General features: G+C 47.2%; 1 protein-coding gene across 4 annotated transcripts in view; it reads left to right on the forward strand.

The window, feature by feature from the left end:
• Positions 1 to 14,634, forward strand: part of SCNN1B (sodium channel epithelial 1 subunit beta) — a 71,476-nt gene that overhangs the window by 35,775 nt on the left and 21,067 nt on the right. For 2 of the 4 annotated variants that reach the window (XM_065924495.1, XM_065924493.1), the window contains exons 2-5: positions 6,652 to 6,753; positions 8,984 to 9,301; positions 12,223 to 12,499; positions 14,242 to 14,432. In XM_065924495.1, the coding sequence (XP_065780567.1) occupies positions 8,988 to 9,301; positions 12,223 to 12,499; positions 14,242 to 14,432 (782 nt within the window). In that variant the 5' untranslated portion in view covers positions 6,652 to 6,753; positions 8,984 to 8,987. The remainder of the gene's footprint in view (positions 1 to 6,651; positions 6,754 to 8,983; positions 9,302 to 12,222; positions 12,500 to 14,241; positions 14,433 to 14,634) is intronic. The other 2 variants (XM_065924496.1, XM_065924494.1) reach the window with 1 other exon arrangement.

A 14,634-nucleotide genomic window follows, 5' to 3' on the forward strand; every position in this document is an offset into this window, starting at 1 on the left:
TCTCTCTGCTAGTTCTCTTTTTTCTACACAGATGCACCCCTGCTTTATATATGGTTCTGCTCTTTCTTACCTCTCACTTAATGATAGACCTTGGCAGCATTCCCCATCTCTGAGCAGCTCAAATAGGACCATTGCATCCTTCTCTCCGGGAGGACTGGAGGGGCCACTTTTTTTTTTATTGAAGTACAGTTGACTTACATTATTAGACTAGGTTGAAGTATACAGTGACTTCCCCGGTGGCTCCGACGGTAAAGCATCTGCCTACAATGTGGGAGATCCAGGTTCGATTCCCTGGGTCGGGAAGATCCCCTGGAGAACGAAATGGCAACCCACTCCAGTACTCTTGCCTGGAAAATCCCATGGACAGAGGAGCCTGGTAGGGTTAAGGTTAGTCCATGGGGTCACAAAGAATCGGACACGACTGAGCTATTTCACTTTCACTTTCAAGTATACAGCATAGTGATTCAATATTTTTATAGATTATTTTCCATATAAAGCTACTATAAAATACTGGCTGGATTCCCATCCTTGTATCTTATCTATTTTACACCTAGTAGTTTGTTCCTTTTAATCCTCTTCCTCTCTCTTACCCCTCCCTCTTTTCTATCCCACCCCCACCCACAGCTCCCCCCATCCCACCCTGGAGCCACTGTTTTAAGGTTTTATCTTAGCAACCACACTGCCTCATTTGGCTTTATGGAAGGACCCCTAGAGGCCTCTGGTGAAGGAGGTGCGTAAATGCACAGAGGAGACCGCCTATTGCTACATTGCAGACTTTCCCAGCACCCACCAGAACAGAAGCAAGAGATCCCATCAAGCGTGTGGTGAGAGGTGCCTGGAAGGCAGGTGACCGGGTTTCTATTTCCAGATCTGCCTGACTCACTGTGACCGTAGGTGCCTCTGTACTCCGGTTACCTTCTCTGTGAAATGGGCATAATTCTGGCTACCCCAACATACCTGAAAGACACAGGAGGAAGTGCTTGAGAAAGAGGGTGTGCTTCACGTGGGCAGAAAACAGTTAACAGAGCATTCCCTCCAGAGTCGCAAGGAAGATGGTTTTAATCTTTTGAGAGGAACCTTTTTTAAAATCATAGAACTATTCTAACATGTATTAAGAAAAAAATGGCTTAGCACATCAAACATCCACGGGCATAGTGTTGCTTAGGATGAGGGTGAATTTTTTCAAGGAAAAAAGGTGAACTCAGATGATGTTATATATTAAGTGAATAATGATACAAGTGCTATAGGAATTTAGCAAAAATAGTTCGGGTGGTATGCAAATCATTGACATTTGGGAAACATTGAATTAGCAGGTATTTGGAGGCCAAATAATGAAATCAAACTTATAAATACTTATATGAAAACCCAGTTTAAGGATTTCTTCTTATTTAATGCAAACATATAGGACACAGTAAATTAGGTTTTAACAAATTTTTTCTGTAAAGGGCCAGACATAGTTAAGGCTTTGTGAGCCACAGACACTGAATGTTCTTTTTTTTTTTTTTAACTCTTGGAAAATATCGGAGAAGGAAATGGCAACCCACTCCAGTATTCTTGCCTAGAGAATCCTGTGGACAGAGGAGCCTCGTGGGCTGCCATCTATGGGGTCGCACAGAGTTGGACACGACTGAAGCAACTTAGCATGCATGCATGCATTGAAAACATAAGAAGTATTCTGAGCCTGAGGACCATACAGAAACAGGCTGGGTTTTCAACTTTACAGATCCTTGCAGAAAATTAAAGAATTTATGGAACATATAATATCTGCTAGTCCCCCTAATGTAGGTACAGCAAATTGTAGGGGACCCATTTATTAATGACATTTATAAATAACATTAATGTTCTACTTACTCCCTCTTTTTCTCAGTATTATTATGAACTCATGGGTGTTTATGCATCTAATATATTTCAATTAATCCTATACTTTCTTTTTAAAGATGTTCAAATTGTCCCATCTTTGCCAGTAAAACTCCCTTCAAGGAGTCCTTTTGACCTACCCCAGTAGGCTTTGATGGGGTTTCCCTGGTTATTCAGTAGTAAAAAGTTCACCTGCCAAATCAGGAGACACAGGTTCGATCCCTGGGTTGGGAAGATCCCCTGGAGAAGGAAGTGGGAACCCACACCACCATTCTTGCCTGGGAAATCGCATAGACAGAGGAGCCTGGTGGGCCACAGTCCACAGGGTCACAAAAGAATCGGATACAACTTAGCGACTAAACAACAGCCACAAGTAGTCTTTGATAGCTTCTTTTGTTTTCTGGTATGGTAAGAGATCTCAGGCTCATCTTGTACATTTCCTCCATCAAAACTCGTATCAGCAGTTTTTCTAAGAAGCCCTGATTCCTTTTAGTCGAGAATGGTATTTAGAGGCCAAAATCTAGGTATCTGGAATGGACACATTTGCATTTATGAAGAAAAATGACATCCAGGGAATGTCCTGGTCCCTGGAGCTATTCCAGCCGGCCCCCTAAAACTCTCTTTCACCCTCTCCAGCCTGGTACAGTGAGCCCCATCAATCACTCTGACCTGGCTAAGTTCTCAAGAACAAAGAGTCAGTCATGCCCTGGGGCTAAAGAGGCAGAAACATGAAAGATTTTTTTCAATATCCAGAGTCCAATCCATTTTCAAGTTAACCTTCAATTAACTATAAAAATCCAGCTACCCAGAACTCTTATTCCCTGATAATCTTGGATAATTGAGGTTTTGCTACAAAATTAAGTACAGGGGATTTTAATGATAGCATCTGACCTACAATTTATAGGGGTCACAAAGTCAGATGTCCACATAAGCCAAGGCAGGGAATTAAAAAAAGAGTGAAGTGAGCTGAGCTGAGTATAAAAAAATGAAGAATGGGGAGAACTGGGGTGAACTGGGGAGCACAGTCTAAGGAGGGCTTTTCCAGAAGAAGCTGCCCTGTGGGGACAATTATCAGATCTTTCTGATTTTTCAAAAGGTGAAGAAAATCTAGATTTTAATTACATCTAAATAAAGTTTTAACAAAACACTTAAGTCCATGCCATCTTAAAATTATGCAAGTTCAAGTGATAGTCTTATTGTGGAGTTGTAGGGATTGTTTACGTATTCTAAATACAGATTCTTTGTCATACATACAAGGATTTTCTCCCAGTGACTTACTCTTGCATTTCCTTGGAAATGTTTTGAAAAGTAGAAGAACTAGTTAGTTAATAAAGGACAATTTTTTTCTTTTATTATTCATAATATTAGTGTTCTATCTAAAAGGTCTTTTGCCTACCCCAGGATTGCACCGATTTCTCTCTTGTACTTTCTCTGGATGTTTTGCAGTTTTAGCACTTGTATTTAGGTCTCAGATCCATTTCAAGTCAATCTTTTGTATTTAGTGTGAAGTAGGAGTTAAGATTCCTTTTTTTAATGAAGATATCCATTATTGCAGCATATTCTGTTGAAAAGATTATGCATTCTGCATGAATTACCTTGGCACCTTTTGTAGGTCTATTTCTAGAGTCTATTTTATCCCATCAACTAATATGTCTATTAGTATGCCTATCATCACACCAATATTGCACTGTTTTGATTACTGTACTTTATAGTAAGTTAGGTCCTTCAACTTTGTTCTTTTTCAAAAGTCTTTTTTTTCTATTTTAGTGTTTTTGCTTTTCCATGTAATGTTTGGAATCAGCTTGTCAATTTCTGCATAATGTCTGCTGGGATTTTTATTTAAATTGGATTAATTCTAGAGATTGATTTGAGGTTAATTGACATCTTATCAATATTGAGACTTCTGATCCATGAATATCCCCACTTATTGGGGTTTTCTTTATTTTTTAATTAATTTATTTTTATTTATTTATTTTTAATTGGAAGGTAATTGCTTTACAATATTGTGTTCGTTTCTGCCATATGATCATTCATATGATCAACATGAATCAGCCATAAGTATACATATGTCCCCTCCCTCTTTAAACCTCCCCCCCACCTCCCAATAAGTTTTCTTTAAATTAAATAATTTTTTAACAAAACACCAAGGGCACTGAGACAGTTAAATAGGGGAAGGGATAGTCTTGGTGTTGGCATACGTGGTTATCCTCATGCAAAAGAATAAAACAACCCCTACCTCACACCATATACAAAAATTAATTCAAACTGGGTCAAAGACCTCAATGTAAGATCTAAAACTATAAAACTCTTAGAATAAATCATAGGAATGATTCTTTATGACCTTGAGTTAGGCAATGAATTCTTAGATACCACACCAAAGCATAAACAATAAAAGAAATATAGACAAGCTGGGCATCATGAAAATTAAAACTTTATGCTAAGTGAAAGACCAGTCACAAAATGCCAGATAACATATAGTTCCATTTATATGAAATGTCCAGAATAAGCAATCTGTAGAGACAGAAAGTAGATTAGTGGTTGCCTGGACATGAGGTAGGATAGAGGAAGGAGTGGGGAGTGACTGGTGATGGATACAGTTTCTTCCGGGGGGGGGGGGGAGATGAAAATGTTTCACAATATATTGTGGTGATGGATGAACAACTCTGTGAATATACTAAAATCCACTGAATCTACACTTTAAATGGATGAGTTATATAGTACATGAATTCTATCTCAACAAAACTGTTATTTACAAAAGGAAATTGTATATTTTTAAAAATACTGTGCAGCTTCCCTTGTGGCTCTGATGGTAAAGAATCCTCCTGCAATGCAGGAAACCTGGGTTCAATGCCTAGGTAGGGAAGATCTCCTGGAGGAGGGCATGGCAACCCACTCCATCCAGTATGCTTGCCTGGAGAATCCCCATGGAAAGAGCAGCCTGGAGGGCTACAGTCCATGGGGTTGCAAAGAGTCAGACACGACTGAGCAACTAAGCATACATGCACATGCTAACAACAATAAAAACTTTTGCAAACCCAATACAGCTCATGGGTCATCCATTTGCAGCAGCGAATGGAAGGTTCAGTAGAATTGACCATATTAAATAGTATCAATATTTGTGTGTCTTTTGTCAAAATAATGAGTAGAGACACACACTGGGCTCCCCATTATCCATCCCCTAGGACACTGAGTCAAATCTCAAGTGCAATTTGTGTCTGAAAGTGAGCAGATGTTTTCTCTTAGAAGAAAACAGAAATGATCGTACACAGCATTTATTGTTTCTGCATTTGCTGCCAGGAATGTTTACCACAAGTTCAGGGACAAGGTGTAGATAATAATCTGTGACTCTTGAACCATGACCGACGGCGTCCGCTCTTCCCAAGTTCATACCTGGACTTGGTCTCCGCTTGGCTTGTTTGGGTTGGTTTAAGCTGTAAACTAATTCAAGCCTTTCTACACAAACTGTGTATACATTCCAAACACAGACCATCTATCACCCTGGATGTGAAATCTGACAAGAGCAACATAAAGTTATTTATAGCATTTATTGATTTTAACTTGGCTAATGTCCCAGACTAGTTAGGTGATAAGACAGTACTCAACAAACTTCTGTTATTTACCTACCACTCACAGTTCTTGCTGCATGTAATACTATTGTTTAATCAATATTTTTAAATCAATTTCTTTTTTTTAAACTTGTCTGTACCTATGAACCTAAAGCAAAAGCCAGTGTCTCTTGTTTATTAACAGAAGATCCCTCTTAAAAAGAAGCCCAGTGAACACAGAAGGTTGTTGATACTAGATACGTTTGCCTGAGCAAACTCCAGGAGATAGCAGAGGACATGGAAGCCTGGCAGCCACAGTCCATGGGGTGGTAAAGAATAGGGCACGACTTGGCGACTCAACAACAACAACCATTGGCTGACAAGGCTCTGAGCTTGAGGTCTCATCGTTAAGCTGGGAGATTAGAGGGGCTTAGATGGATGGGCTTCCCTGGTGGCTCAGATGGTAAACAATCTGCCTGCAATGCGGGAGACCCAGGTTTGATCCCTGGGTCGGGAAGATCCCCTGGAGAAGGGAATGCAACCCACTCCAGTGTTCTTGCCTGAAGAATTCCATGAACAGAAGAGCCTGGTGGGCTTCAGTCCATAGGGACGCAGAGTTGGACACGATTGAGTGACTGACGCTTTCACTTTCAGACGGATGTTAGTGACCTAAGACTTTCTTCTTGACCGAATCAGAATGGTTAAAGGAGAATGCACAAGAGTAGATATTAGAGAGACCCTGGGTCGATTTCTTCCACAACTTTTTATTGGAGCCTAATGTGCTCTTCACCTCTTGGGCCTTGGGGTGCTGGACCATAGAAGACAGACAAAGCCCCAGCTCTTTCCAGGTTTAGGGTTGTGAATTATAATATATAGGAATGAAGTAACATAAGAAGCACATCGCAGTGCCTGGATCATGGTAAATACTCAGTACTTTGATGTTATTCTCGTAGTTGTTATTATAATTATTATTACTTTATTATGCCAGAGCAGGGGATGGCTCTCTGGAAAAAAGAGGGATTGGGTTAGTCTGTGAACATCTGTCCTATAGCCATGATGGTCTGGAGAGGCACATGAAGCTTGAATCCCATCAGAGAGCAGAGACTGGAGTCAGTGAGTACAGCCCTTAGTGCTTTGGCCAGGAAGGTGAGGAGTGTTACTGTGTCAGAAAATTAGGTCAGCAGTGAGCATGCTTGGGTAAGTTTAAGATCTCTGTGTAGATATCAAAGTCTGGCATCATTCGTTTCAGTATTCAGTGGTGTCCCAGGCATTGTGCTGGACTTGCTGGGAATACAACGCTGCTACACTCAGGAGGCTTATGACGTCAAAAGAGTGACAAGCAGCAGGACGAGTAAGTATGACACAGAGGAGAATTTCTTTCTCGATTGGTTGCAAATGACAGACATCCAGTTTGTATCAGCATGAGTAAGAAAGAAAATGTACTGGTTCCCGTATCTGCTGAGTCCAGGAAGAAATGGCTTCAGCAATGGCTGGATCCAGGTGTTCAAATGATGTTGTCAGAAATCTGTCTCATGGTTTTGCTTTCCCCTGTGTTGGCTTTCTTTTCAGGCAGTCTCCCCATTTGTGATGCCAAATACCACCGGCTTCGTAGTCTTAGCTAAAAGGGAGGTTGCTTCCTCAGTTGGATGCATGCATGCTCAGTCGCTTCAGTCACGTCCAACTCTTTGCAACCCAATGGACTGTAGCCCACCAGGCTCCCCTGTCCAGGGGGAGGATTCTCCAGGCAGGAATACTGGAGTGGGTCGCCATGCCCTCCTCTAGGGGATCTCCCTGACTCAGGGACTGAACCCACATCTCCTTCATCTCCTGCATTGCAGGCAGATTCTTTACCCACTGAACCACCTGGCAAGCCCACGCTTCCTCAGTTACTCCAGTATGAAGTAACAGAACTGAATTCCAATGGTCCACACTGGGGTCATGCGAGACCCCTGCCCCAGAGCTAGGCATGGTGGCCTGGCCACCCACACCCACTGAGCCTGGGGGAGGGGTTCCCCTGGGAACATCAGAGCTGGAGGAGGGGGTTCTGGGAAACAGGCACCGCCCTGCCCGCCGCAGAGCCCCCAGAGAGACAGAGGCTCTGAGACGAGGGCTGGGGTCATACCAGCCAGGAAAACTTCACAAAGGAAGTTTGGCCTGTTGGGGCTCCAGGGATGGGGCTGGGGTGTTCCTGCAGCAGGTTCCAGCTCTGTATCTGGGAAGAAGGAAGGAGGAAGCAGGTATTTCCTGAGAAGCCATCATCTGCCAGGCTCTTTGACAAGTTTCTTGGTTAACGTCCCAAGAACCCTGTCTGCTCATGCAGGTGGGAAATAGACTCAGAAGGTTTACCATCGCTGGATGAACCTCAGCTAGCACCAGTGCATCTGGGCCGCCCTCACCCCACTCCCGTCCGTCTCCACCAAGCAGCTGGGCGGTCTCTTCACACTGCAGAGTTGATAGCATCTCATCTTCGCTGAAACCCCGATCCTCAGCATGGCCCACACGGCCTTGCCCTCTGCCCACCATCACCCCTCTCCTGTCCTCCCCTTCAGCTTCTCCAAGAACTCACTCCGAGATTTAGGAGGAGTGATATTTATTTGTAACAATGGTAGCTGATGCTTAGGTGCCAGGCCTTAATCGACACTGTATTTTCATTCATTCAGTCTTCACAGCAACCCTGTGAGGTGGGGACCATTATTATCTCCATTTTATAAGAGGAGGAAACTGAGCCACTGAGAAAGTGATTTGCTCAAAAGTCACACAGCTAGAAAGTAGCAGAGCCAAGGTTCAAAGCCAGGCATTTCCCTCCAGAGTCCTCATTCTTAACCACCACCGTCTCCTGCCTCTGGGCACTCAGGGTCCCTATCCTTCCTGTCACATTTCCTAACTATGCATTCTGATTGATGCCTGTCTCAGCACTAACAGCTGCTGGAAACGTCGCCAACATACTGAGCACTTAGTCTGTGCTGGGCATTGTGTTTAGCACCTTTTAGGCATCAGTCAATTTCACCCTCTCACAATTGTGTAAAAACTAGGTAGTTGTCCCTGATTTGCACACGGAGAACCTAAGAAGTTGAGGGTTTAAGTAACTTGTCCACAAAGCTGGAAATTCCCAGAGGGAAGAAACCATGTCCATTTTGCTCATCATTGAGTTCAGAGGGGCTCATTAAGTGCCTGGCATTCAGTAGGCACTTAATAAAGGTTTTGGGGTGGGTGCTAGTGGTAAAGAACTCACCTACCAATGCACGAGTTGTAAGAGATTCAGGTTTGATCCCTGGGTCGGGAAAATCCCCTAGAGGAGGCCGTGGCAACCCACTCCAGTATTCTTGCCTGGAGAATCCCATGGACAGAGGAGCCTGGTGGGCTACAGTCCATGGGATCGCACAGAATCAGACACTACTTTAGTGACTTAGCACACAGCTGGCTGGATGATAAATGGCCAGACGGAAGGGAGGGAGGTGGGGAGGAATGGAGAGAGGGCCAGCCTGCCTGTCTCCAGTGCCCATGCTCTGGTCACAACTGGGAGATCCTGGGATATGAGGCTGGCGTGGTATCTGACATGGCTCTCGCGGCTGTCTCTGCAGAGCCATGATACACGTGAAGAAGTACCTGCTCAAGGGCCTGCATCGGCTGCAGAAGGGCCCTGGCTACACATACAAGGAGCTGCTGGTGTGGTACTGTGACAACACCAACACCCATGGCCCCAAGCGCATCATCTGCGAGGGGCCCAAGAAGAAGGCCATGTGGTTCGTGCTCACCTTGCTCTTCACCTCCCTCGTCTGCTGGCAGTGGGGCCTCTTCATCAAGACCTACCTGAACTGGGAGGTCAGCGTCTCCCTCTCCATCGGTTTCAAGACCATGGACTTCCCCGCCGTCACCATCTGCAACGCCAGCCCCTTCCAGTAGGTGGTCCCTGGAGCACGGCTGGTCTCAGCCGGGCTGCTTCTCCTCTTTTCCTTCCTTCCAGATTTCCTTCCTTCTTTCCCATTTCCTCCTTTTTCTCTCTCTCTAACTCTTTCCCTCTTTGCAGCAAGGAAGATTCAAAACCCATAAACCTCCTCAGCTTACAAAGAACCTCCAAAAGTACCTGGTAGTCCCTTCAGTCACACTAGTGCCTATTTATTGATTCAATGTGCATTTATTGAGCACCTACTATTGCCACCTACTATTGGGGCTTCCCCTGTGGCCCAGATGGTAAAGAATCCACCTGCAATGCAGTCTTGATCCCTAGCTCGAGAAGAACTCCTGGAGAAGGGAATGGCTACCCACTCCAGTGTTCTTGCCTGGAGAATTCCATGGACAGAGAAGCCTGGCGGGCTACGGTCCATGGGGTCATAAAGCGTAGGACACAGCTGAGCAACTAACACACTACTATTGCCAGGCACCGTATGGGCACCAGGAACACATCAGTGACTAAAACAGTGCCTCCTGTCCTCATCACAGCCTCCCAGAGAAAGCAGACATTCATCTTTTCTTCATAAATATTGAAATCATTCTCATTGTGAGGATTAAACTGGACCTGTATCCAGGGTTTAGTGCCCTCTCCTACAGGAAGTCCTCCAGCCATCTATAGCAACCATGCATTGAGTGCATTTCATAATATTGCCTAGATGCCAGGCAACATGTTGAGTGTTCTTTGGATAATTCATGTCATTCTAATCCATACAACCACTCTGGGGAGGGGGGCAGGCACTACTCTAGTAGCCCCAGTTCACAGGTCAGGAAATGGAGGATCAGAGAGGTGAGGGAACACAGTGAGCAACTGTGGAATTTGAATCTAGGTCTGATCTGACTCCAGAGCTGCCGTTTAACCACTGGATGGCAAGGCCTAGGAAGGAGACACCCAAGGAGACCCAGCCTCGTCGGTTGAGGAAAGGCAGGGGGGAAATGCCCCAAGAAATGAGTAGACGTTAGCCAGGTGGAATGAAGAGAGTGCTCCAAGTGGAGGACATAGCACATGCAGAGGTCCTGGGGTAAGACAGAGCTTGGTGCATTCAAGGGGTTGAAAAATGAGCCAGCATGTCTGAGTCACAAGAAACGTCCTTGTCCAAAAGGAGGTCCTGGAAGACAAATCATCCTTCCTGGTTACATTTCCAGGTATCAGAAAGTCACCTCATTCTGATCATAGGGCTGTTCTTCCTGGCTTGGGTGGGTCTTTGAAGCTACTCAAGAAAACTCTTAATAATTACAATAACACACCCTGCTTTATAAGCATCACCCTATTGAATCCTCCCAAAATCTTCTAGGGTAAATGTTTTACTCCCCCACTATTTCATAGATGAGAGAACAGAGCCTCAGAGAAGTTAACCTGCCCAGGGTCACACAGATATTAAGTGGCATGCTGTGCTGTGTTAAGTCACTCATTCGTGTCCCACTCTTTGCAACCCCATGGACTGTAGCCCAGCAGGCTCCTGTCCATGGGGATTCTCTATGCAAGAATACTGGAGTGGGTTGCCATGCCCTTCTCCAGGGAATCTTCCCAACCCATGGATCAAACCCAGGTCTCCTGCATTGCAGGCAGATTCTTTAACATCTAAGCCACCAGGGAAGCCTCAGAATACTGGAGTGCGTAGCCTATCCTTTCCTCCAGGGGATCTTGCTGACCCAGGAATTGAACCAGAGTCTCCTGCATTGCAAGCGGATTCTTTACTAGCTGAGCTACCAGGGAAGCCCAGTAAGTGGCATGCTGGAATTTAAACCCAAATCTTATCAAGCTTGACAGCAGCTGTGGACACCCAGGCTATAAACGCAGCCCCCACCCCACAGCCCAGCACCTTCCCCGTCCTCCTCTCCCTGTGTGCACAGAGGTGGCTGGTCTGGTGATCAGGGGACAGGCGGTGTCAGCATCTGTGACTGATGTCAGCTCTGGCCGCTGTCCACCTTTGTACCATCACTTTGGGCCTATATCCAGGGTTTAGTGCCCTCTCCTACAGGAAGTCAGAGCTGACACACAGCACCCTGGAGACCACACTCTGGGCAGAATCTTGGATAAATTGGGTTCTGGAGTGAGCGGGGTGCAGGGCTTGGAGCCCCCCCACTCAGGGCCTAGTGGGAACACTCCCTGGGGTGGGCACATTTCTGCCAGACTGACTGGTCACCATTTCCAGTATGGGAACCTCAGGGACTGAGAAGATCCTGGATCCCAACCCCACGGTCTTCTTCCTGCTGAAACTGGCTCCTGTTCCCCAAATTGCTGCTGGAGATTTAGGACCTCTGCCCCTCTCCCAATATTATACTCCTCCTGGGAGGAAGAAGTCCGAACCCCGTGCACCCACAGCATACCACCTGGGGCCCACCAAACCCAGGTTCTCAGCTCTGTGCCTTCATCATTGGGGTGAGCTCAGGAAGTCACAGCAACTCCTAGAGTTTCTTTATCCACATGTGGGGGTGATTATAAAATTTTATTTATAAATTGACTAAAAGAAGATGCAGGGAATACCTAGCACCTAGCACCTGGTGAGTGATCAATAACTGTGAGCTCCTGGGACTCTGTCTCAGTAGCATGTGAATCTCTTAGGGAAAGAGACCCAGTCTGTCCTGTTTGCTATAATATCTCTGTGCCTTGCACATAGCATAATAGCCTCTGTGTACTTGGCACATAGTAGATACTCACCAAATACTGGGTGAAGAATGAGTGAGCAGGTGGTGGAAGGATGCACGGATGCATGGGTGGGTGGGTCCAGAGGTGGGTGCTGGGGGCAGGGAGGAGCAGCCTTCTCACACGTGGTGGCAGCCACGCTGGGGTAGGAGGGGACCCCAGACTACGGTCGCTCCGCTCTGCAGCTGCCCCTTGCCCCCCTGACTGGCCCTCTCCCCCACCCAGGTACTCCAAAGTCCAGCATTTGCTGAAGGACCTGGACGAACTGATGGAGGCAGTCCTGGGGAGGATCCTGGGTCCCGAACTCAGCCAGGTCAATGCCACCAGGACCCTGAACCTCTCCATCTGGCACCACACGCCCCTGGTCTTTATCAACGAGCAGAACCCCCACCACCCGGTGGTTCTGGACCTGTTTGAGGACAACTTCAATGGCTCAGCAAGCGGCAGCCCGGCACCAGGAAGGCCCTGCAGCGCCCACAGGTGCAAAGTAGCCATGAGACTAGTAAGTGGGTCCCCCTCCCCGGGCATGGGTCAAACAATGGGCCCTCTCCAGTGAGTCCGATGGGAGTCTCTTTCCTTAACTAATCTGGGTCTTGGCTAGGGGAAAGCTGGAGACAGGGCCCGTTTTGTATGTTTACATACAATTTTGTACATTTATTTATTTGGTTGTGCCAGGTCTCAGTTGTGGATCTTTGATCCTCATTGCAGCATGTGGGATCTTTAGCTGGGGCATGTGGGATCTAGTTCCCTGACCAAGGATCAAACCGGGCCCCTGCTATTGGGGGTTCAGAGTCTTAGCCTCTGTATCAGCAGGGGAATCCCAGCTATTTTTAAATTAGCAATAGTTAGTGTGTTATTCAAGATATTACTGGATGCCAGTGACCCAGTTCCAACTAGCTTAAGTAAAACAGGGAATTCTTCGGTTCACAGGCTGAGAAGGCCAGAGGTGGATTGAGTGCAGATGTGGCTGGATCCAGGTGTTCAAATGCTGTCATCAGGAGTCCCTCTCTCTTCACTTCGGTTTAGCTTTTCTCTCAGTTGACTTTGCTCTCTGGCAGGCTCTCTCCATAGGGAGGGCTCTGGAAATACCAGACATATATCCCGCCAGCTTAGCACTCTCCCCAGACACAGAGCTCTTCTTTCTTAATGGCCCCAACAAACACCCTGGGACTGGTCATCAGGTCACATGCTCAGCCCTAAACCAATCACTGAGGGCTGGAGGATCGACTTTCCTGATTGGCCAGTCCTGGGTCATGTGCCCTGGAGTTGAGGGTGACGTCAGCCTCTATCAGACCACATGGACTGAGCGAGGGGGAAGGGGTGGGTGGCTTCCTGAAGAAGGAATTAAGTCTTATTATCAGAAGACAGGGACATAAATATTGGGCAGGTGGAAAACCACAGCTATGCTGTACAGTCATTGCCAAAGCATAACTGGACTGCTGGGATGCCCGCGAGCCTGCAGGTGGAAAGAAGGTTCCTTGTCCATGCCCAGGATCCCTGGGGGCCCTGTAACTACACTGATCCTTGGGCCCGACTCCTGGAGAACGTGAAAAGGCAGTTCTGGGCCCAGACCCAGGAATCTGTCTTGTTAATGGGCTTCCTGGTGATTCTGATGATCTCCCTTGGTTGGGGACCCAGGCTGGGGCTCTACACTCCCCACTGCCTCCCATACACCATATGTGTTCAGGATCTTCCCCCATCAGAGAGGGAGGGCAGAACCTGAAGTCTCAAGTCTTTCATGGTCCACCCGGCCTCCAGGGGGCTGCCTCTGGATGCCTGGGAGGGGCTGGGAGTGGAGTTGCGGGAGTGGAGGGTCAAGTGTGTCTGCTGCTCACGTGTCCACGTGAGCATGAGTGTGGGGCCACTTATGTGACTCTAGGCATGTGGACACGTGTGTATGTAGCTGTGACGCCAGGACATTGTGTGACTGCAGGTGTCAGAAAGGGGTGTGTCTTTGTGGACTGTGTGGATGTGTGTGTGCGAGTAGGTTGGCTCAGGCCTGAGGCCATGTTATATGGGGGTGACTGGTGCTGTGTGTGTGTGAGTGGACAGTCCAAGCCTTGTGACTCTGAGTGCCAAAATACTGCCCACTGGCCCAGGTGCTGGCCACCCCAGCACCAAGGTGCCACCCGACGAAGGGCGGCTGGCAGCACCCTCGCTGCCCTGGCTTTCAGGGTGGGGCCCCTGCAGCAGCAGCCCCCCCCACAGGAACCCCTCTCACTCCCCCACCCCCACCCTCTGCAGTGCAGCCACAATGGAACCACATGCACCTTCCGGAACTTCAGCAGCGCCACCCAGGCCGTGACGGAATGGTACACCCTGCAGGCCACCAACATCTTCGCACAGGTTCCAAACCAGGAGCTGGTGGCCATGGGCTACCCCGCTGAGCGGCTGATCCTGGCCTGCCTGTTTGGGGCAGAGCCCTGCAACTACAGGTGAGAGTCACTGGAGCCCCCAAGGCCGGGGTCCACATCCTGGGTCCACACCCCAACTCGGCACCCCAATTGTCTGTACCCTGCTGTCTTCCGTTTCTTAGAAGAGGATGCGCTGACGGCCTCATCACGTCATGAGGACATTGCTTTAGGGAAAGTCTGTAGGGAAAGAGGATGGTGTTAGGGGAGGATGTGGCCTCAGGTG

The sequence above is a fragment of the Muntiacus reevesi genome, chromosome 2, assembly GCF_963930625.1.
Source record: "Muntiacus reevesi chromosome 2, mMunRee1.1, whole genome shotgun sequence".
Taxonomy (NCBI): Eukaryota; Metazoa; Chordata; class Mammalia; order Artiodactyla; family Cervidae; genus Muntiacus; species Muntiacus reevesi.